General features: G+C 34.1%; 1 protein-coding gene across 3 annotated transcripts in view; it reads left to right on the top strand.

Annotated features, from left to right (window-relative positions):
• Window positions 1-25,027, top strand: part of PPM1A (protein phosphatase, Mg2+/Mn2+ dependent 1A) — a 49,198-nt gene that overhangs the window by 16,575 nt on the left and 7,596 nt on the right. For 2 of the 3 annotated variants that reach the window (XM_082648767.1, XM_082648769.1), the window contains exons 2-5: window positions 15,617-16,470; window positions 18,818-18,935; window positions 23,111-23,219; window positions 24,645-24,702. In XM_082648767.1, the coding sequence (XP_082504893.1) occupies window positions 15,637-16,470; window positions 18,818-18,935; window positions 23,111-23,219; window positions 24,645-24,702 (1,119 nt within the window). In that variant the 5' untranslated portion in view covers window positions 15,617-15,636. Of the gene's footprint in view, window positions 1-12,857; window positions 12,878-15,616; window positions 16,471-18,817; window positions 18,936-23,110; window positions 23,220-24,644; window positions 24,703-25,027 lie in introns of those variants that run through there. The other variant, XM_082648768.1, reaches the window with a different exon arrangement.

The raw sequence follows: 25,027 nt of genomic DNA, 5'->3' as shown, positions 1-25,027 counted from the left end.
CCACTATATTTTACCGGTTTTTGAATTTATTGTTCCTTGTATCTCTTGGATTCACCTTTCTTCTTGCTAAAGTATATCCTTTAGTAATTTTTTTACCAACAGAGTATGGCTTGTAAATGTCCTTAGTTTTTGTCTGAAAGTATATTTTATTACACAGTACATTTTTTTTTTGCAAATAAAAATTCTTGATTAATAGTTTTTTTCCCACTTCCTATCAGCACCCTCAAGATATTATTTCATTGTATTATGAAACTTGGCAAACTTGGAACTCTGAGAAGTCTGGTCTCTACCTAATTGTTATGCCTTTGTATGTAATTTTTTCCTCTGGTAGTTTTTAAAAGGATTCCTTTTCCGTATTCTGTCACCACTATTTACTGTGTGACCTTGGGCAAGTTCTCAACAGAGGTAATGAAATAGTATCTGTATTATAGGGGTTGTTGTGATGATTGCATTAATAGATGTAAAGCATTTAGAGCCCTGCATATTTCAAGTATGATATAAATGTTAGTATTTGTTTGTTTTACCATACTTGATGTTCTGAACACATTCCCATGGTATGCCTAGGTATGTGTATGTTGTGTTATCTGTAGGCACTCTTTGAAATAGATTGTTGATCTGAAGTTCAGTTCTAGGAAATTCCTTAGCCTTTATATCTTCGAATATTGCTTTTTTATTAATCCTTAGTCTCTGTGTTTTGTTCTAGGCAGTTCCTAGGTACATTTTCCAATTTACTGATTCACACTTTGACTTTGTTCAGCTACTTTATGTGGCCTCGGTTGCTTTTCTCAGTGAATACTTTCTCATGTTCAGGTTCTCTCACTCACTCATTGCCACCTATTCTGGTTTGACTTCTGCTATTCTTTTTTTTTTTTTTTAATAAATTTATTTATTTATTTTTGGCTGTGTTGGGTCTTCGTTTCTGTGCAAGGGCTTTCTCTAGTTGCGGCAGGCGGGGGCCACTCTTCATTGCGGTGCGCGGGCCTTTCACTGTCGTGGCCTCTCGTTGCGGGGCACAGGCTCCAGACGCGCAGGCTCAGTAGTTGTGGCTCACGGGCCTAGTTGCTCCGTGGCATATGGGATCTTCCCGGACCAGGGCTCGAACCTGCGTCCCCTGCACTGGCAGGCAGACTCTCAACCACTGCGCACCAGGGAAGCCCTGCTATTATCCTTTTACCCCCTTCTTGTCTGTTGTTCTTTTTAGCTTTGGAAGGATCCTAAACATACACATTTTAAGTTATTTTCTGATTGCTACTTTTTCTTCTAGATGGAATTCCTATAATTTTTGATGTTTGTTGGCTGTCCATCTTAGTTTAGTTGTCCCGGTGTGTTTTGGAGTTTGGTTTCATATTAGATAGAATTTTTTTGTTTTCTTTCTTTTCACCCTTCTTATCCAGTGTTTTTTTTGCATGCACCTTTACCTTGGCTCTGGGGTGCCCAGACTGAAACCATGTCTTATATTAGAGGCTTGGTTCCCCTGATTCTTGATAACATCAGGATCAGGCTTATCTCTCCAAGAAATACAGACTTAAAGAAGGTGTGTGCTTCTGTTGAAGGAGCACGTAATTTCATTTAAACTAAATTCCCTGGCAATGGCTAGTAAGTAGCTTTTCCCTCCTCCTTTTACAAGCAAGAGAGCCCCTCCACCACAGGCATTCGTTTCAGTGAGGCTGGTTTCTATCCCAGCCTTGCATGGGGGCATTTTTAGTTCTGTTACTATCCCTACAGGATGCGGACTTCTGTGCATCTCTGTTAGTTGAGCCCAGGCGAGTCACAGTTTAAGTTTCACCAAGTGCTTTGTATTTCAGGAGTTTATCTTTAGCAGGGGGCTTGGTCTTCTTAATTTTCTGTTTTATAGTAATGTATTTTAAAAATACATTTGGAACAGAGGAACACTTCAAAGTGTGAATATACAAAACCATTTTAATGGAAATCATCATTTAAAATTAATGTATTATATATCATACATAGCCTTCAGAAAGGTACCAGTTTGCTCTCCTATGTACGAGAAGTATATTTTTTTTACTCCTTTGCCAATAGTGGACGTTATAAATTTTTGATCTTTGATAAAGTAATGTGTGAAAAATAAGTTTATTTTTAATGGCTAGTGAGATTCGTCATTGCTCCATATATTATTGGCCACTTGCATTCTTTTATGAATTTCATTGTCTGTTCGTGTTCTTTGTCCGTTTCTTCTCCTTTAAAGTGTTCATTTTGTTGTCTTATAAGACTTTTGTTATTTTAGGAATATTAACTTTATCATATATATTTGCTTTTCAGGCTTATGAGCTTTGTTTTATAGTGCAGAAGTTTTATTTCTCTGGAGTTACTTTTTATTCCTTTGGAGTCAGTCAGTCTTTTCCTTTTTGCCATTGTGGCATACTTAGAAAGTCCTTTCCTACCATAAGATTATAGAAATATTTGCCTAGATGTACTTGTATGATTTTATTGTTAGTATTTCAAACTTAAATCTTTAATCAGCTGGTGTTTTTTTAAGATCCACGATAGGGATTCAGCTTTCCTCCATGGGAGGGCAGGAGTGGAATAGGCCAGCCGTTCTAACACCAATTATTGAATTTTTGTTCCTGCAGCTCTTTCTGGAGTCTTGGTTCTATTCCACTGATCAGTTTATCCTGCAGTAGTATTCCCTCTTAAATACCATAATTTGAAATTGTTTTAATATTAGGTATGGCAAATTCTCATGGTTTTTAGAATGTTTTGTCTGTTCTCATACATTTAATCTTTCATAATGAATTTTGGAATCATTTCATCAAGGTCTGGGAACAAAAAGACCCAGTTGTGATTATATTGAATTTATTATTAATAAAGGGATGAAAAATGTCTTTACCATATTGAATCTTCCTATCTCAGAAAAAGGAATGTCTTGTATTCTGAGGCTCTTAAAGGTCATGAATATTTCTTGTTCATTATTCAGATATACCTTTGCTGACATTTTTATTTATTTTCTAAATTATTATTGTTAATAGTTTTCTTATATAATTTTCTTTAGTCACATAGCCTTCTTGAACTTTTTCTTCTAACAGTGTTTTAGATTTTGAGTTTGCCATCACATAATCGTTATCTGCAAGTAATAATATGATCTCATAATTTTATGCTTTTTTTTTTTAATGTGACTGCATTGATCAGTATTTCTAGACATTGCTAAATAATAGAGATACGAGCAGGTATCTTTGTTCTTGTTTCTTTCTTGGGAACTGTTCTAATCACTATGCTTCCCTTCTGGCTTGAAATATGTATTATCATATCATAGCCTATGCAGAGACGATCATATGGTTTTTCTCCTTTTTTTTTTTTTTTTTTTGCCGTACGCGGGCCTCTCATCGTCGTGGCCTCTCCCTTTGCGGAGCACAGGCTCCGGACGCGCAGGCTCAGCGGCCATGGCTCACGGGCCCAGCCGCTCCGTGGCACGTGGGATCCTACCGGACTGGGGCACGAACCCGTGTCCCCTGCATCGGCAGGCGGACTCCCAACCACTGCGCCACCAGGGAAGCCCGATTTTTCTCCTTTTAACTTTTAAAGAGGTGACTTATATTAATGGGCTGCCGAATGTATTTAAATTCCTAAAATGAACCCTACTTGGTAACTTGTAAGTAATTAGCGTTATTTGTCTTTATTCCGTAATATATGGTTATATTTTACTTGGGGTTTTTTGCATCTGTATTAATGAATGTGTTTGGACTATAGTTTTATTTTTTTAGTGCTATCTTTGTCAAATTTTACGTCAGGATTGTGTATGTTCATAAAAAGTGGTAAGTTTTTTTCTCTGTTCTTTAGGTAGTTTAGGTAATTTGGGAGTTACATGTTCTTTTAAGGCGTAAAACATCTTGGTTGTGAAATTGTCTTGCCTAATGCACTTTTATTTTTAATAACTTTATTTTGAAAACAATTCAGACTTACAGAAAATATAAAAAAAAGAATACAGTGAACTTCCATCTTTACCAGATGACCAGTTGTTAACATTTTGCCACATTTTTTTATAAACTCTTTTTTCCCTCTATGTGCACACATGCATATTCTCTTTGCTCACACAAATACATATAAGCCAGCGCACAATCACACATTCCACTTGGTTGTCATATTTTTTCGGTCTTTAACCTCGAATTGTTCTTCAGCCTTTTTGCTTTTTGTTTCTTGTGAGCCCTGGAGCTTTTTCTAAAGATAGTTCTTTGATAACTTTCTCATTTTGTTCCAGAGTTACTGGTCTTTATTCCGTCACTTCTTGAGGGGAAAAAGAAAATTGGTAATTTGTTTTCCTAGAGCATTGTCAATTTCCTTCATATTTTCATATTTATTGACAAAGAATTATACAGTATGTTTCATAAAAAACAAAACGAAAAACACCTACCTGTGAGATGAGTTTAGCCTGTTTGGTTTCTAAGTTTGAATTGTAGTTTTTCTCAATTAGGCTAACTAGTGGTTTACCTATTTTAATCATTTTTCTCTCATGTAATTATCATATTTACCTTAATTTTTCATAACATATTCCTTCAGCTTTCCTTAGGTTTTGTGTGTATGTGTATGGTTGTTGTTTTTACTTCTTGAATTGAATATTTAGTATACTGGCCTTCACTTTTTTACTAAGAAACTATGAGTTTCCATGAATAAGATTTGGTTACATCTCATAGAATTTGATATGAGATTTTTCTTATTATTATTGTTTCTAAATATTTTGTAATTGTAAAAATATACAAACTCAATGAAAAGTTGATTAGAAGCATGCCTTTTAAAGCAATTTCCAGATGTTTGAAGTTTTCTTTTATTGTTACCAGTATCTACTGTTTGTTGTATTCAAGTTAGATAATATGGTATCATTTGTTTCCTTTCTTTTTCTTTCTTTTATTTGGTCCCCAGGGTGAGATCGGTGGGAGTGCATTAGGAAAAGCTATAAAGCTTTTGTTTTTCAATGTACAATTCAGTAAATATTTGAGTTTTAATTAGTGTTTTTAAGTGTGTTTGAACACAATACATAGTTTTGATTTCAGCATATAGTGTTTTTGATAGGTGTGCTATGAATTATCTGGCATAAAAATAGTTATTTAGCACATAAAATTTGTAAGTTAAATTATAATTTTAGACAACATCCATATCAATTTAAAAAGATACCCATCCTCGTTATTGCTTTATTCCTTATGCTTGCCTTTGTCTGATATTAAAATTGCAACCCTTGGTTTCTTTTTGGTTGTATTTGCTTAGTATATTTTGCCCACCCCAAAGCCCTATATACTAGGACATCTCCACTATTGAGTTTCTTGTTTTGATTAATCTCTTGATAGCATTAATCTGTCTTTAAACAGATTTTTCAGAAATGGTACATGTATGATATACTTCTTTAGTGCTGGCATATTTGATAATATCTTTCTATTATCTTCATAATAAATGCCAACATTGCTGGGTCTAGATTTCTTGGAATATACCCCTTTACCCTCAACATTTATAGGTATTAGTTCATTATTGCCTATCATCTGACATTGCAAAGAAGTTTGAGGCCAGCCTGGTTTGTTTTTGTTTTTATTTTTTGGCATGTTTTATTTGTCTAAATTCTCATTTTTTTTCCTTCATTTTTTTAAATATTTTAATTTTATTGGAGTATAGTTGATTTATAATGTTGTGTTAGTTTCAGGTGTACAGCAGAGTGATTTAGTTATACATATACATATAGTCATTCTTTTTTAGATTCTTTTCTCATATAGGTTATCACAGAATATTGAGTAGAGTTCCCTATGCTACACAATAGGTCCTTGTTGGTTATCTATATTTAGCAGTGTGTGTGTGTGTTCATCCCAAGCTTTCAATTTATCCCTCCCCTAAATTCTTATATTCTTGAAATTCATTATCTTCACCAAATTATGCTGTGGTATTGGTCAGTTTCTACTAAAATTATCTAGTACTTGATGAATGCCTTGAATCATCAAGTTCAAATTTTCTCTCAGTTTAGGATTAATTTCTTCTTTGAGGTTTTAATTTCTCTTCCATTATTTGATTTTCATTTTACAGTGTACTAATAAACTGTTGAATCTACAGTGCGTGTGTCTTTAATCTACTCACTTTTACCTCTTTATTCTTACTATCTTCATACTGGATGATTTTTCTTATTTTGGTTTTTACTTCTTGTAACTTGTTTTCTATAAGTTCTTTACTTCTCATTATTGCTTTTCGTGTTATTTAAAATAATACAATAATGTTTTATCTCTTAAATTTCATTCCTTAGCTCTGTTAATGCTTTTTATATTCTAGTTTCTGATTTTTCATACACACTTATTTTCTTATAGTTCTGGAGGTCACAAGTCCAAAATCAGTTTCATTGAGCCTGCAGGAATGTGCTCAGTCTGGAGGCTTTAGGGGAAAAATGCATTCCCTTCCTTTTCCAGCTTCTGGTGGCTGTCAGCATTCTTTGGATTGTAGCCACATCACTGTAATCTTCAAGGCCAGCATCTTCAGATCTCTTTCTGCTCTGTCTTCACATCACCTTCTCCTCTGTGTGTGTCAGCTTTTCTTCTGCCTCTATAATGACACTTGTGATTGCATTTAGAGACCCCAGTATAACCCCAGATATTCTCCACCAACCCCCCCAATCAGAAGTTTCTTAAGTTAATCACATCTACACAGACCTCTTTTTTCCAAATGAGGTAATGTTTACGTGATTAAGGCCTGATGTCTTTGGGAGCCATTATTCAGTCTACTATACTGCTACTTTGGGATGAGGTGGCCACATTAGTGAAAGATCAGATTAGAGTAAATCCTCATGGATTGTATGCTGTTACAATCACAGGTATTGTCCTCTTTACCAAATGATGCAAACTCAGATGCCATGGTGGAAAAGTGGATGAAATGGTCTAGATATGGTCAGTAAGGAGTAGTGGGGACTCTGGAGAATGCATGTTGCTTGGGGAGAGGAACTAACAATATATGTGAAGGTCAAATTCAGGCTACCAATTTGTAGTCTTAGTTGGTAGCTGCTTTTTTCTTTTTTCCTTCTTTAAAAGTTGACTTTTCTGTAGTAAAATAATCTTATTTATCTCATAATCATCATCTTGGTATTGAGAATAAGTTTTTAAATGGGAATTCATTAGCATGATTTTAGACTAAAGTATTAATTTACTAATGCCATTTATGTAGGTATTCCTAAAATTTTAATCTTCTCACTTAATTTCTTATACATTTCTCAGAACAATTACCTTGTTAATTAATCAAGGTTGATTATTTATCAGTAAGGAAAGTTAGATATTAAGCTAAAGGACTTGTCCAAAGTCTCATATTGGATAGATCTGTAACTTTTAAGTTTAGTCTTATGAAAGATTTTTTGTTTGTTTTTTGATTTATATGTGCTTTGCTGTTGATGTGAGAATAACTCTAAAGACATGAGAGTGTCTTCCTAGTGTTAACTTGGATAATTGGGCCACTTCCCAAGTTCTTTTACTTTATATATTGGGATTTTGTTTTTCTAGATCAGTATTTTTAAGAAGGTTATTTTTCTGTAATGTTATTAAAAAGTTAAACTAATGACAAGTCTTAGAGATGAACTTAATAGTTTTAAAACATAATAGATGTTTGCTTGTTTGGAATTTTTTCTTGAATTTTCCATAAAGTATGAGTATATGCTTTGAGTGCTTATATATCTTTTTTTTTTTTTGAGTCCTTATATATCTTAAAATGTCTTTCCCCCTATACACATGAATAATAGTTTGGATGATTATGTAATTAACCTTAACTCTTAGAACTCTGTTTATTCTCTACTTTAGGATTCAGTTTTATAGTTGGCAATGGCTGATACTAATTTGATACTCTTTCCTTTGAAGATTACCCAAGATTTTCCTAGAAGCTTATGTTATAGTTTTTTTTTTTTTCTTTTCCTTGAATTTCTTCAGTTGTGGGTAAATAGGGGTGGGTTTTTAGCAATTAATCCTCCTAGATATTCAGTGAGCTTTGTAAGTTTGAAGACTTCTACTGAGGGAAAAATTTCTTTCTTTGATTATAGCTTCTCTGTTTTGTCCATCAGAAAGTCTTATTTTTTTATGTTTATATTTATTCCCTGGGTATACTCATTCTGTTACCAAATTTTTAATATTTGCATCTGCTTTTTCTTTGGAGCTAATTCATTCAGCAAGTGTTTATTGAAGGTCTGCTGTGCTAGGGGAATCCAGAGTATTCAAAGGAGGCTCTCCAGAAGACCTGATACTTGAGTTAATAATCTGAAGAATGAGTATGAATTGGGTAGAGTAAGAGAGGAAGGAATAGCTTTTTATAGAGGAAGTGGCATTTGTTTATGTTATTTGGAGGAAGGGGACGTGACAAGTACTAGGTACTGTAAGAAAGCCCTTACAGTTGGAGTAGAGAATGTTATTGGGGCGACGCATTATGAAGTAAGGTAAGTCTGGAGAAGGTTGATGGGCGCCTGACTACTCAGGGCTTTCATGTGAGCCATATTAAGCAGTTCATTATCCCCCCAAAGAGAGGAAAGCCATTGAATGACTTTTAGTATAGAAGTGATACAGTGAAATTTGTATTATATTATCTTTTTTCTTCTGGTTTTATTGAGATATAATTGACATACAGCACTGTGTAAGTTTAAGGTATACAGCATAATGATTTGACCTACATACATCATGAAATGATTACCACAGTAAATTTAGTTGAACATGTGTCATCTCATGTAGGTACAAAAAAAATTTTTTTTCTTGTGATGAGAACTCTTAGGATTTACTATCTTAAAAACATAAATATAGCATACAGCAGTGTTAATTAGTCACATTGTACCTTACATCCCTAGTACTTACTTATCTTGTAACTGTTAAGGTTGTACCATTTAACTACCTTCATCCATTTAATTCCCTTTCCCACCACCCCTGGTAACCACAAATCTGATCTCTTTTTCTGTGAGTTTGTTTTTTGGGTTTTTTGTTTTCTTTGAAGTATAATTGATCTGCAACACTATGTTAGTTGCTGGTGCACAACATAGTGACTTGATATTTCTGTAGATTACAAAACGATCACTGATATTTGTATTTTGAAAAGTTTACTAAGGTTGCAGTTTGTAGAATGAATTGGAGGGAGGCCAGCATGCATGTGAAGAGACAAAATAGGAGGCTGGTATAGAATAATGCATTGAAAGATGATGGTACCTTGAAGACTATGGTGTTAGAGAAAAAACTGGGCAGATTTGAGAATACTTAAGAAGTAGAATCCATGGAACTTGATGTTGGACTGATGGGAGATAAAGTAGAAAGAGGTATCAAAGATATGTCCTTGGTTTCTATTCACTTTGATGAATGATGGTGCCATTCACTGGCAAAAACCATGAAAGAAAAAAGAAGAAAAAACGATATGAAAGAGTACCTTGGGAGCTAGCATAGAGTGAGAAGAGGGCCTAGGTCTAAGCCTTGAATGCTAATATTTAATGGCTTGAGAGATGAGGATGGGCCTGCAAATAAGACAAGGATGGAAAAGCTAGGGTAGGAGGAAAGCTAGGAGTGTGTAGCATCTTGAAAAGCCAATGGGAAGAGTGTTTCAAGGAGTATTGTGTTGAGTGCTGCTCTGAGCAGTCAGTCAGACAAGGGCCAAAATGTCCATTGGGTTAAGCTTGGAGGAGCTTGTTTTGATGGAATGGCCAGACAACAGTTCGGAGCATCAACACTTTTTTTAAAAAGACTTTGAACTGTAGGGGAAAGAAAGAGGCAGGAGGTAGCTAGAGGGGAATGAGTCACCTAAAGACTTTTTTTTTTTTTTTGCCGTACACGGGCCTGTCACCGCTGTGGTCTCTCCCGTTGCGGAGCACAGGCTCCCTACGCGCAGGCTCAGCGGCCATGGCTCACAGGCCCAGCCACTCCGCGGCATGTGGGATCCTCCCGGACCGGGGCAGGAACCCGCGTCCCCTGCATCGGCAGGCGGACTCTCAACCACTGCGCCACCAGGGAAGCCCTAAAGACTTATTTTTAATGGATGACATTTGAGTGTCTTTAAAAGTTGTACTCCAATAGAAAGGGGGAGGTTGAATATAAAGGAGTGAAAGAGGATAATAATGTTATTATTCCTGGGAAGACACATAAATTGTGTAAGATTCCTTTGAAGCATGGGCTCCAAAGCTCTAACAGAGGGATTTAACTTAAGTGCGAGGACAGAGAGTACTCTGTTATAACAGAAAGGTATGAGGATAGGATGGGTACCAACATGGGTGGGTTTGTATGTTTGGAATCAAGATGAGGAAAGACCTGAGTTCTAAAAGAATTCCTCAAAGTGATCTCATTTATTGTTTTGTTTTGTTTATTGTTTTAACTGTGGTATCTATTTGGCTATTCATTGTCTCTTTTGAAAATTTTAGTTCAGTAATTGTTTTTCGTTTCCATGAACCTACTTTCAGAGTGGTTTGTTTGCTTTTTTTGTTTTTGCTTTGGTTGACAGCTTGCAGTTGTTTCATTCATTCAGTGTCATCTCATAAATTGATGGGCGTTTTCTAGTTTGGAGCTAATGAATACTGAGCTCACCCACCCACCCCCAGTCCCCACCTTTAATTTCTGAATCTTTAAAAATACATCCTCTTAGTTTTCTCTGCTCATTATTATATTTTATTTAGCTCGTGTATTTGAAATTGGCATTGCCAGAAATTGCAGTTAGTTCACTGTTGTTTTCTGTTAGTCTCAGACAAAAAATAAAAGTTGGATTTCTTGCTTTTCTTCCTTTTCTCTTCTTCTTTACCTTTCCTTCCCTCCTCTTTTTTTGGTCATTTACCTTTGGTAGTTTAGAACACAAATTATGTAGAGTAGGCAGAGGAAGAAATGACACTAAAAGAAGTTTCTGCTTTCTTTGGTGACCATCTTCCATGCCTCTCTGCCTTGTGTGTTGTCTTTTTAAAAGTCTACATTTTTAGATTTCCATTACTTCATTTGCAGATATACAGGATGGCTTGTGTAGGAGAATTAGAGTGTTAGTCCAGAAACCTAGGTCCTTTTCTCAGGCTTAGTGCTGAACTAGCTTTTTGACCTTGGGCAAGTCATTCTGTTTCTCTGTACCTTCTCATTTGTAAAATAGGTTTAGACAGATCATTTCTACATTTTGGCTCTGATTATTTATACAAGTTATCAAAATCAAATTTGTACATATAAATGTGTGACTATTTTTGTAATGATTAGAAATTTCAGACTCCAAATGGGAGAAAAATTACCCAAGATTGATCTTTTTTTTCTCCTCAAATTGTGTAAAATTTTGTTCATGTGCTTATGTATCATTACCATAGATAACTTTGAGGTGGTTACCTTGGATTACAAAATATAATTTATGAATTACCATGTTTCATACCTTGGGAAGTTAAAAGTAGTTTATGTAGCCTAGATTATCCTTGGTAGAGAGATGTGGCCACAAGGACTGTGCATCTTCTCTGAACCCGTCTATGCAATAAATTGCTTAGTATTCTATTGTTCAGTAAGTGTGCATTCCAGAGGTCAGCTGACCATTTGTCCTCATCTTTGACAGTCTATTCATACATAAGCATTAGTGGGCAATGTAGGCTATACCAAAGGTTTGGTAGTAGTAGAGAGTTCACTCCTCACTGCAAATGACTTCAATGTTGCCATGTTATACACTGCTACCAGTGCTGCTAACTGGTATTCCATTTTTTCCCTTTTCCCCCAAGAAGCTTCAAGTCTCTCTTGCTATATAGTTTTTTTCCCTCTGGATTTCCCCCAACCTTTAGATTTCTTATTTCTTATGGAGGTCTAGTCCAGATTTTCCTCCCCAGTTTTTATAATCAAACCTATCTCAGTGCTCATCAAACAAAGATCCTTCAGTTAGCAGCATCTACCCTCCTTCAAATGCTTGTTTAGTAGTGATCTTTTGTTATGTTGAGTATATCTTTTGATCCTTAACCCCTTACTTACATATCTGATCAAACTAGTGTTTCTCAGAAAAAGTAGGGCTTGCTGTAAGAAGAATTCTGATATCAATTACTAAGAGAATATAATTTTCTCAACATTGTTTACATAGTCTATTTTGTCCTCTGTTAATGGAGCACCAGGACATTCTGTATTATACTGTGTGTCCATAGGTAAACAGAAAAGAACCCTGCAGTGTTTTAGTCTTCAATTTTTTACTAAAGGACTCTGCCAGAATTGTCAGTTTAATAACTCTTGTTTCATGGCTAATATGGTGCTTAGGGATCTTAACAGTGGAATGAATATATAGAGCTTTTTTTTAACTTGGGATAATTCTGAGTGGATTAAACCAAATGACCAGGTTCAAGACTCTTCATTATGATTGTGAGATCGGTTTTACTTAATAAAAGGCAGTCGCTGAACTTTAATGAATACTTCCTGACTCAGCCTTAGGATTTTTCAATTTGGGAGTTTGTTTGGTTTTAAAAGACAAAAATGGTCACCAAATTTTCTGATTATATCAAAGATGAGTTCAGTCTTATGATTGTCATAGTACTTTGTATTGAAATGTTCAGATCATCTGATAATGCTAGTGTTGTGATGAGATCCAGCATGTGCTCAGAGTAGATTTAACACTAGGTGAGAACTAGAATTTCTCTCAGAAACTAACTTAAACTTTCATGGGCAAACTGAATCGCCTTGGGATTTACTGTTTGTAGATACATGCCAATTTAATAACTTGACTAAATAAAATACTCTTTAGTAGTCCAGTTATGGAAAATAACTATGTATTTTTTAAAAGTAAAAATTATTTACTTATAGGTACTTATAGTATGTCATAGTACTTATAAGTATGACATATTTATAAGTACTATGTCATAGTATTTATAAGTAAATAATTTCTGATAACTATTATTTTTATATAACTATCTGCTGTATTTTGTAGCTATAGTTGGCTGCTTCACCAGGCTTCTACAAATTATTCAGAATCCCAGGAGGTAAGATTTCTGAATCACCTATTTTCAGTATGTAAAAATCCAGACACAAAATTATTTGCCCTTGACTATATTTTTGCATTTGCAGTAGAGCTGGACCTAAAATTTTATCAGATGATTGACTTGGTTTGTTACATTTTTATATTTCTAATATATATTTTTCAAAAGTTGAGGTGATTTTTTTAGAAAGCATACCCTGTTTATCTTCAAAGAATTATTTGTTTGGTAGTTTCATATATATATCTAGATCGATCGATAGATAGATAGATAGATATATCTCTGGAAAATAACTACTGGACTTTTCTATAAAAGGGAGAAGGAGAGTAAGATCCCTGTTAGGTAATATCAGAATCTAGATGTGTTGTGTATGTGGGAATGTAGTCATAATTAAATAGTTTCCATTTGCTGAGTTCCTCATGTTTGCTCTGCTCTATGTGGCTACTTTGCAGCCATTACCTCATTTAAACTTTGCAGCAACATTCAGAGGTACGTATTAATATATGCCCATTATAAGATGACGAATGCTAGATTTGTGGTATCAAGTGTCTTAAGTATACAGTTGTCCCTCAGTATTTGCAGGGATTGGTTCCAGGAGCCCCCATGGATACCAGAATGTGTGGATGCTCAAGTCCCTTCCATAAAATAGCATAGTACAGTGAATATGGTGAGCCCTCCATATCCAAACCCGAAGATATGGAGGGCTGACTGTAACATCTCCCACCTCCCCTTTAGCCTAGCTAAAGGAATTGAGGTACAGAGATGAGGCAACTTGCTGTTGACCTTCAGCAGATGACTTAACCTCACCATGGCTTAATCATCTTCTATCTACCTATCTATCTAGGCTTTCCATCTAATCTTTACAACAGATACACAGATTCCTAGATTCCAACCCTACTGTGGAAATTCTGGTTTTTTTAATCTTAACTTTTCAAAAGGTCCACAGATAATTCTTTTGTACAGCCATGACTGAGACCATTGCTGTAGTAGTAAATGGTGCTTTAGAGCCAGGCAGGCTTGAATTAGAGACCTGACTCCCCTCAACTTGTCTGATGAGTGACGTTGGCCAAGTTCTTTAGTCACACTAAAGTTCATCTATAAATTGAAGATAATATTATTACCTACTTTAGAGTGTTGTTGAGAATGACTTCAGGTAACAGTTGTAAAACACTTATCAGTGATTTAGAATTCATCTTAAACATTGTCTGCTATTAAGGTATCATTACTATTGTATCTTTTGTCCAGTCAAAACACTCACCCTTGCCATATTGTGTATCAACTTGGTGTCAGAAAGGTAATTTGATGAATACCACCATAAGGAATGAATAATGGCTAGTTTTCATTATTTAACCTCCATTAGTGGAATTGTAATAGGACACAGACAAGTAGGCAGGAGATCATTTTATCATACTAATCAGCCAGACTTCTCTGCTGTGTATTAGTTTGGCCCTCGTAGGATAGAGAAGGAGGGAGAGGTTGCTGGGAAACTGTTTCCTTTCTGAGTTGTTTTTCTTCTTCCTTTCTCTCTCCCAGCTTCTTCTCAGAGCTTAGCATCATCAATCCCCTAATCTCCTAAGTGCGTCCTGATTTACCTGGGTACTTTCCCCCACTCCTTCCCATCTCACCTTAACCTCCATTAAATCTCATTGTATCCTTCTTTCAGATTGCTTTAAATTGTGACTCATTTGATCACTTGGACCACAAGTGTCTACATTCTAGGCCATTACTCAAGTAAAGGCCAACTGTCTTCCTGCTTTGTGTAAGCTCATTCCAGACCAAGGGTTTTAGCTTTTGATTATTGGGAAAGGATTAGATTAGCTAAGCTTTCAGGCTTGTCCACAGTGCTGTCCTAGACCTTTTGATCTCCTTTTCTGTTTATACCAAATGGTTATAGAGTACCATATGATGATACGTGTTATTACCACTAGATTAGGTTACAGTAGATGAATTTTATTATATCTACATATGACAGTCTTTGTTATATGTATGTATAATTGCTTTGCAACTTGAAAATTGAGGCTGAACCACTTACAGGTATCTAATAACTTATTGGCTTTTCAGAGACTGAAAAACCAATGGAAAAGGTAGAATTTGAGCTAGACGTTAAAGGATGGGTATACTTATTTCTATAAGTAAGGAGGAAAGACTTAAGGGAAGGAGCATGCAAATTTGAATCATTGTGAGTAGATCTTTTTCTACTTTTTCAGAGAGTTGATGTAGTAGGAATAAAACTAGATATTTGGAATCAAACTTTGGAAAATCCTGAATGTTCAACTAAGATGTTTGAATTAGTAGGCTTTTGGTATGTCCTGTGAATTCATTTATTTGTTTTTTCTTGATTAATATATACATACAACTTAGTTCTGAGATTCCCTAAGAGATTCACATATTCAGTGCATCCTTAACCACTTGACATGGTTCATGTAAGCTGATGGCCACTGCCAAGTCTCTTTTCTATTTCAAGTACTTGTTCCTTGGGGAGAGTGTCAGATCAGCTACTTTTATCATGATGCTTTACTTCTCTCTGCCTGTTGTACATTCTGAGCTGTGCCTGAACAGCCTTTCCCCCAATTCTTCCTTGTTAATCATCAGGTTCCAAGTCAGCAGTGAGTGTCTGCTTATCACAAGAGTTGTGAATTCTTATTTAAAGCTTTCTTGGTATTTCCTTCTCTCTTAAAAAGGTTGTTGGATATATAGTTTGTTTATAAGATAGCTATTAACTTTCCTGTTTCTCTTCCTTTGCAGACCTAGAGGATCAAGACATAATGGGAGCATTTTTAGACAAACCAAAGATGGAAAAACATAATGCCCAGGGGCAGGGTAATGGGTTGCGATATGGGCTAAGCAGCATGCAAGGCTGGCGAGTTGAAATGGAGGACGCACATACGGCTGTGATTGGTTTGCCAAGTGGACTTGAAACATGGTCATTCTTTGCTGTGTATGATGGGCATGCTGGTTCTCAGGTTGCCAAATACTGCTGTGAGCATTTGTTAGATCACATCACCAATAACCAGGATTTTAAAGGGTCTACAGGAGCACCTTCTGTGGAAAATGTAAAGAATGGAATCAGAACAGGTTTTCTGGAGATTGATGAACATATGAGAGTTATGTCAGAGAAGAAACATGGTGCTGATAGAAGTGGGTCAACAGCTGTGGGTGTCTTAATTTCTCCTCAACATACTTATTTCATTAACTGTGGAGACTCAAGAGGTTTACTTTGTAGGAACAGGAAAGTTTACTTCTTCACACAAGATCACAAACCAAGTAATCCGCTGGAAAAAGAACGAATTCAGAATGCAGGTGGTTCTGTAATGATTCAACGTGTGAATGGCTCTCTGGCTGTGTCAAGGGCCCTTGGGGACTTCGATTACAAATGTGTCCATGGAAAAGGTCCTACAGAGCAGCTTGTGTCACCAGAGCCTGAAGTCCATGATATTGAAAGATCTGAAGAAGATGATCAGTTCATTATTCTTGCATGTGATGGTATTTGGGATGTCATGGGAAATGAAGAGCTCTGTGATTTTGTAAGATCCAGACTTGAAGTCACTGATGACCTTGAGAAAGTTTGCAATGAAGTAGTCGACACCTGTTTGTATAAGGTAGCTAGACTTTTTTTTTTAGATGAAATGATTTTATGTCATCTTAATTACTACTCTAGTATATAATCATCTTAGAACCTATAGTACTCAGAAATAAGTTTTTGGTACAATTGCAGGATACTTTTCATCAATTATGAAAATAACATAGGAATACTTCTTAGAAATAAATTACGCGGTTACCAAAAATGCAAGGGTTATAATCTGAATGTTTAGTCTTTTAGTAACCATGACTACTTGAGCTTTTTACTATTGTGGAATTTTATCAAAGGTAAAAGACTGTATCATGTTTTAGAAAAGGGAATGGGGAGGGTTAAGCCTCAGTGTCTATATATGAAAAGCATTTTAGAATTTTAATATTTTATTTTTACCATGTGATATCTCAGTACATTTATGGAAATACTTTGAGACTATGGTCTAATGAATCTGTAGCACCAGCAGAGGATTTAGTGATCATTTGGTGTGATGTAATAGAAATAGCCTTGGACATGGAGTCAGAAGAACTTGGTATGAGACTGTGTATGACTTCAGGTAAGCTATTTAAATTGTCTGGGAAATCAGTTTCTTTAATTGTATAAAAAAGAGAGAGAAAGAGAGATATTATTACCCTGTCTTATGGGGTTGTCGGGATGATCAAATGGGATCATGTATATAGATGAGCAAGAGAAGGCTCTGCGGACTTCAGAGTCAGACCTAGAATCAAATCTTAACCTCTGTTACTTTTGTACTCTATAGTCTTGAACAAATTGTTCCACCTCTCTCAGCTATTGAATGGAGAAAATAGTATCTAACTCATAAGACTGTTGATGAATTAATGTATACATATGAAGTACCTAGTTTTAGCAAACAGTGTGTGCTTGATACATGCTGCTCCCTTTTCTAGAAAAGTTAAAAATGTTACACAATTTACTTCTTTAGTTGCAGCGCTAAGACTAGAATCCAAGTCCTTGACTTAGGTGCAGTGTTCTTTACACCACAGTTCTATTTTGTCAATAATGCTCATTAACTAATTCTTTGTGTTTGTTTAACAAATGGTGATTTTATAAAACTCTTCTGAGGCTGTATATTTGATGTCCTTTTAAAACTCGGAAATAGAAAGTCAACATAATATTCTCTGTGGTTTTATATGCACAACTGCCAGCTGTACTTAAACTCTTAATTAAAAATCAGGTTTATGTAATATCCAACACAAATCAAGTTTATGTAACATCCAACACATATGTTAAAAAAAAATCAATAGAGCAACAACTTGGTAGTACACACTATTGTTGTTAATTTCTGAATTTGGGGGGAACCAAACAAGGATGCTTATGTTCTTTGTCCCTTTTAGTATAAAAAAGGGAAAAAGTAGCATTCATTTGTTAGGTTTATTCTGTAGCGCTTGAGAGTTAAATACTTGTTAACTAAATTAAAAGCTGTTTTCTTGAGAGACTTGGTCAGATTCAGATATTAGTAAATTATGACTCAGATTCTACTTTATCTCTTCTGCATTATGCTCTGTTTTAAAAATTGTTCAGTATCTTATCATTTGCCTCATTTTTATACAATTTCCCCCAATATTTTAAATATTAAATTCTTTGTATTTGCTTAAATTAATGGTATAACTTCAATTTTCCCATATAGGGGAATTAAATACTTAAAATTTTAGAACTCCAATTACTAATAGGAAGAGGAAGTCTGATTTTTGGGGAGGCCAAAATTGATTCAAGTATTTTAATTATAGCATTTTGAATATCTAGGTGCTTTTAAAAACAAATGTACTTCCTAAAAGTTGAAACTTTTTTTTAAATTATGAAAGTTAAAAGCTGGTTTATAAACTTTATATATGTAGTTTTATTTCTAATTCCATATTTCTACTTATTATGAAGCAGATTAATTAGCCCCATAATTTATTTTAAATGTAAATTTGTCAAAAAAAAGTAAATTTCTCAAGTATATATGTAACTACAGATCAAATCATGTTGTAAAGAATATCACTAGAATTTTCTATCTTGTTGAATTGAATGAATGTATGTATGTGTATTTGTGTTAGGTATCACTTCATGTTAAGTAGGCCACCAGTAAATGTTCAGAAATATTTGTTTTATAGAGCTTTAAACTCTACTGCAACAATCATTTTTTTAATCTGTAGTGTTTCTCTCTTGTCTTTTGGAGTATTGGTTATTCTGTATACCATATGTACAATGTATGTATTGGGTGGTGCCGCTCCACATGTGCATATATATTTTTCTCTCCTTAAAAACAATATATGTTTTCACTAGAACAAGTATAATTGGCATGACTGTAAAGGTTCTCAAAGCTTTGAAGAGCAAAAAGAAAACAATATTTTCTCAAACTTTTTTCTTCCCAGGGAAGTCGAGACAACATGAGTGTGATATTGATCTGTTTTCCAAATGCACCCAAAGTATCGCCAGAAGCAGTGACGAAGGAGGCAGAGTTGGACAAGTACCTGGAAAGCAGAGTAGAAGGTGGATCATTTAACAAAAAATAAGTAGCTTTATTAAAGAAAAACCTCAACATAATCAAACTTTAACATTTTAGCTTTTAGATCTTTACATGCCTTTGACATTTAGTGTACAAAAGTGGGAAAGGGCATTTCTGTAGTAGCTGTTTAGATATTTGTTATTGTCCTATCACAGTTATATTAGAAATAGCAACTCGGATGGCCCAGTACATTCTGTTCAGGATACTTCTGTTTAAAAAGGCTAAAGTGTTGTGTGCTTTCAAATTCTTTATGAATTCATTGGCATGAATAATTTTATGCCAGGAAAGTCTAATTTGTGGTTTATTTAATTATAAACAGATTTTTTATGATGGTGATAATTTGAATACCATCTTTCTGTGTAAAGCTGTGTGTATGAATTTTAAGATCTTTGGGACTTTAAAAAAATAACTTGAAGATCATAGCCTGGTTATTAACAACTTTCATGTGCCACAGCTTTTAAAAATTTATTTTAAACTGTTCCAAAGCTTCTTGCCTAAGCCATAAACTGCCTCACCTAGACAACATAAACCTGAATAGAAGACATACCTGGCATATATCTCTACCTGGCAGAAATATAAATGCTGAATAAAATCAAGAAATAAGTTGGGAATTACAGAAGTGTATTTGTCATAATTCTGCAAATTACTTTGAGACAATTAGAAAGGTATTTGTAGCTCAAGTGTAATGCCTTTAAATATTTGAAAAACTTTTAAATGATCATTGATGCAGCTACTATTTGCCATAACTATTAAGTCTCCCCAGAGAATTCCAGTTTACTGCATATATGCAATAAGCATGTAGATTATGCAGTTTCTTTAAGCAGAAAAATTTGACATGCCAATAATAGTGTTAAAATGCATTTTTGGCTCCTAATGTCATTACATTGCACGTTAAAGACCTTTAATAGCATGTAAACATTGATACACTATTATATCCTGCTGTGCCTGCATTATTAAAATTAATATGCACTTTAATTTTGTTTTCTCCCTTTTTGCTGTTTGATACCAATTATAATTAGTCTGATATTAGAATCATGGTTGGTTTTGATTTTTCAGTACTGTCTGGAGCTGCTATTTTGTTTTTATTTCTCTCACCTACTTGATAGTGATATATCTAGTATGTGTATATAGTATTTAGTATTTCATTCACTGGACATACTATTCAATGAGTTTGTTTCCTCACTGTTTCCAAGGGTCTTGGAAATTTTTTGTTTTAAGTGATTCATTTCAATATAAGTTATCAGTGAGATAAAATATTTAGAATGCTACCAAGTCATAGCACATTGGTTCAAACTGCTGTTAGTGGAAAAATATGAAACCTGAAGAAGAATATGTATTGGGATATGTTGATATTTAATTTATTGGCACTTTAACCTGAGTGTACATGTTTTCTTATCAATTTAAAGAAATAATTAGTTTTATTTACTATGAAATGGGGTCAAATTTTAGAAATGAATTGCTATTTTTTCTCTTTAGTGTGCACTCTTAAGTTTTTGATGCAATTCTAAATAATTGCTTTAGATAAGTAATTTTATGTTACAATATTAAGTTTTATATTGCTTATTATCAAGCAAGAATTGCCACCTGAACAGACTTTACATTAATCCTCAATATTTTTGGTATGTTGAAGTGTTGTTATACTTGTACTGTTCAACTGGAGATTATTATGTCGTAAATTAAATACAGTATTATTTACTGAGGTAGATTTGATGAGACTGCATCTAGTTAAATATTACAGTAATTAAAAACCACTACTATATTTAAAAACATAGAAAGAATTAATAGAAAGAATGTAAAACATAGAAAGAATGTAACTATTTGCATTGTAAAAGTTGTTATATGTCTTAAAAAGTGATAAATACTGCAATGAGCTTCTAAAACAGGCACTGAATACCTTTTTCTTTTTTTCTTTCTTTAAGTACATGCCTTCACTAAATTGCTGTGACCTATTAAACCTCATTTTATTTGCTTTGAATACTTTCGGCTTCTCTGTCCACACCACAGAAAAGGACAAAGGCTTTTTAGCTCTCCTCCTATGATATTCTAAATACTTGACTCTCTAGGGTTGTGAAAAGATTCAGCTCATGATTTAAACCATACCACTTACGTTGTGGTCCTTCTAAGCCAGTTTAAGAGGATACTTGTGTCATGTATGTATTTTTATTTGCTACTGACTGCCCAAGCTTTAAAGTTGCTAATTTGGAGATAACTGATAGAATCCCTCAGGCTTGGTGGAGGGGTGGGGGCCAGAATATGTTTATACATGAGTATGGGGAACATAGATATTCTATACATATATATTCCTTAATAAAAGCATTCAGTCTTTTTACAATTCTAATTAAAATGTATAGTCCAAGAGCAATTAAAGGAATATTTCTTAAAATTTCTTTTTCTTTATTTTTTAAAGCACAGAGAATCAAGGCTAGTGTAGTATTAATGGTCAGATAGTTTAAGTGTATTGTCCCATGTGGAATAGGAGATATAACTGTTTTTAAAGTCTTATATTATTTTTTTAAAGAATTTGTCTTCCTGTAATTTTATTCACAATTAAAATATCCTAATTTTTATATTTTAACAAAGGAGATGTATGAAACATCAAATATAGATGATTCAAGGTAATGTTTTTAGACCTGAAACCATCATTGATTGAATTTATCATCAGTGTTCATTTATATTGTATCTAGTTATCTATCCAATAATTGTATTGGCTTAGCAGAGACTGTATGTTAAGTGTATTACAGCTTTAGATTGTGAAATTGTGCAGTTTAGGTCAACATCAAATTCCTTTATTTTTGTACAGCAAATTTCCAGCATTAGAATCATGTAGAATAAATATACTAGATGTTAAAGATTATACAATAAAGGAACTTGGCAAACCAAATCTGAGATCCTTGCTTTTTGTTCAGATTAAAGACTGGTTTAAAAAAAAGCAAAAAATAAAAGATGGTAAAATTTGGCCTTAATCCTCAAAGGACAGTTTGAGCCATTTAAACAAGTATGGGTAGCAATGTCTGTCTTTTAATATGTGGCTTTAATGATGAATTAATATTTTGAAGCTTGATCAAAGGATGAAAGGGCTTTACATGCATTGTATTTTCAAAGGTATTTACAAATTGAGAACTAGAATGATCTACAATGATGACAAAGAAAATTTCTTAGTGTAAATAATGGAAAACAAAAAATTGAACATATAACTTACAAATACTCTTGGCATGATCTTACGTTTAGAATAAATATGCTGAAACTCCAGGTAAAGACTTCCTGTACTTAAAGTGAATAGTTTGAGAGCTCTTTAAGTTGTCTGTGCATAATGGTTGGTATTTTGTGGTATGAATAACAATATGCATCTGCATGGCAACACTGCCGATCATATCACTCTATCCATTTAATAACTGAATGTTTTGAAATTAACAATTTTAAATACAGTTGTATGGTTTATCAAATTTTTTCTTTTTAAAAATTTTGTCCTGAAATTTAGCCTTTTTCCATTCTGTAGGCTTTGTTCAAACAGTCAACTAAGGAAATGGTATATATCTATTTATTGCTTAAAGATACTTTAGACAGAAGTTAAGCTGAGAGTGGTGTTCAAGTACATGACCTATTCTGCACATGCTACTTAAGTATCATTTTGCAAATATAAACATATGTAAATATGATTTGGGTTAGTATATAATCAGTAAATCCCCCATACTTAAAGGTTTTTTTTTTCTTTTTTCAAATCTTGAAATTATTTTTAAAAAAAAATCTGTGTACTGTATTTTCAGGGCAAAGTTCAGGAAACATGTTTCCAGTCTAAAGAGAGGAGTTAATCTCCTCAGATATAATTAGTTGGCATCTTAAGAGGAATATCCTCATTTGTACACACATATCCCTGATTATGGTAATACATTGATTTTAATATGAAATTTTTTCACATTTTTATCTTGTTTATTTTCATTCTTTGAAGTTTCTGGAAAGTATTGTATCTCTTGTATCATTTTGTACATCCCTTTGTCATCAATTTTCAAAGGTCAATTTGATTTTTATTTTTTTATATAGTTTAGAAAATCTCAGATGTGGTAAATGCCATCTTTAAAAACCTAAGTTATCTTTGTTTCAGTTTTTTTAATTATTATTAAATTTGGATAACACTTACAAAAAAAGTACTTCTGATTCCCAGAAATCATAAAGAAGCAGGGGGAAGGCGTCCCTGACTTAGTCCATGTGATGCGTACATTAGCGAGTGAGAACATCCCCAGCCTCCCACCAGGGGGTGAATTGGCAAGCAAGTAAGTTATATTCTGCGTACTCTTACCATCTATCTCTGTACATGAAAATGTTAGGTGTCCGTTGATCAAATGTGTATTTACCTAATTTCTAAAGTGACTTCAAAATGTTTAAGCTGTGGTTCGGTGTTTTTCAGTATTAATGATATATGGTGCTTACTTAGAATCGGTATCAGAATATCATTGTAACTAATTACACTGAAGGCTGTCTTCAGTGGAGGCTTGGATTACACTGATTGCCTCATATAGCATAACTGAGATAATACAGTGAAAGAAATTTTTAAACTAAATTACATAGTACTACAAAATTCTAAGTGTCATTATTATTCCTACTATTATAATTTGATTTTCTTAATCCCTGGATAACTGAACACCCCATGGATGAGCATTTTTCTCTTCTTCCATCTGGGCCATTTTTCTGTATCTCTGATTTTCCTAGTGTTTTTGGTTGTTGATGCTGGTTGGTTGGGTTTTGGTGTAAGGCAAGATAGGTAGATGCATTTCTTGCTTTTTTTCTCTTTTCACTTTAGTTCCTAGAACTGTGGGCTAATATTGGTTAGATACTAAGCTTACATCTTTATAAACTACAGTAGAGACTTTAAGCAATTTTATAATTCAAGGCTTAAAACATTTTTACCTCAGATATCCATGTAATTGACCTACAAAGATATATTGACTAATTTCCTTGATCCTCCACTTGATCTGTAAGTGTAGCCATGTTCTTTAATCATTTCATGTAATTGTAAAACTTCCTGTTTGAAGGTTTTATTTTTTGGAAATTGTTTCTTCTGATATGATCTGTGAAATGACTGTCTATAAAATTGCTTCAAATCAGTTTTGTAAGTAGGGAGGCTTATAACTTATAAATACCACTACTGATTTTTTAATAAAATATGATACAAAAAGTAATTCCTAGACTTGCCAGGGAAATGTCATATTTGACATTTCAGTTTTAATAGCGCTTTTTTAAAGGGGCATTATGAAAAGCAGAAATTTAAGCGTAAAATATCTAAATTATTTTACCATAACAGATATTGAAGTTATTTCTACTTCACAACATTCAGCTCTTAACCAGAATATATTAATATTATATCTTAAGAACTGCATTGTCATTTCTGACTCATAACCACTAAATGCCAGTTCAAACAGAAGTAGCCCATATAGACTGATTTTTTTTCCAAGCCATGACTTTTAGTCTTCTATTAATTGCATTAGTAGAGTGTTACATTCTAGAATAAATTCACCACTACTTTAACAGTGGGGCCCAAATATCTTAAAGTATGGCTCACTTATTGACAGTAAGAAATAGAACTAAAATAATTTAAGTGTATGAGTATCTTTGACATTTTAACGAACACCTGGCTATGAGTTACTAAGCAGTTTTGTGCTCTGAAGAATTAACTTTCTGCATTTTTTTTCTAAATTTAGGCGGAATGTTATTGAAGCCGTTTACAATAGACTGAATCCATACAAAAATGATGACACTGTAAGTGGCATTTAGCTCCCTCTGCTTTCCCTTCCCCTCTACTCTAAATGCATATCCTTCCTACCTGTTTTTGCAGAGCTGTTCATTGCACCCATTCTCTTACACACACCCCTGACTGCTCTGAACTCTGCCAGCACCACAGTTCTAGTGCTTGAGGATATAATCATGGTGAGTGGCCATTTAACTCAAAAAAGAAGAAAGTCCCTTTTAATTATTCTGGTTTTTTTAAGCCTCTCCAAGCAATCAACTTCAGAAATTTTCCGCCACTAAATGTTTTTTTGAAGTTGGGAATATCTCTGCTCAGAATCTTGAATTAATTCTGAGT

Source organism: Grampus griseus (genome assembly GCF_964374135.1).
Source record: "Grampus griseus genome assembly, chromosome: 2".
Classification (NCBI taxonomy): domain Eukaryota; kingdom Metazoa; phylum Chordata; class Mammalia; order Artiodactyla; family Delphinidae; genus Grampus; species Grampus griseus.
This window is presented reverse-complemented; position numbering and strand designations above follow the sequence as displayed.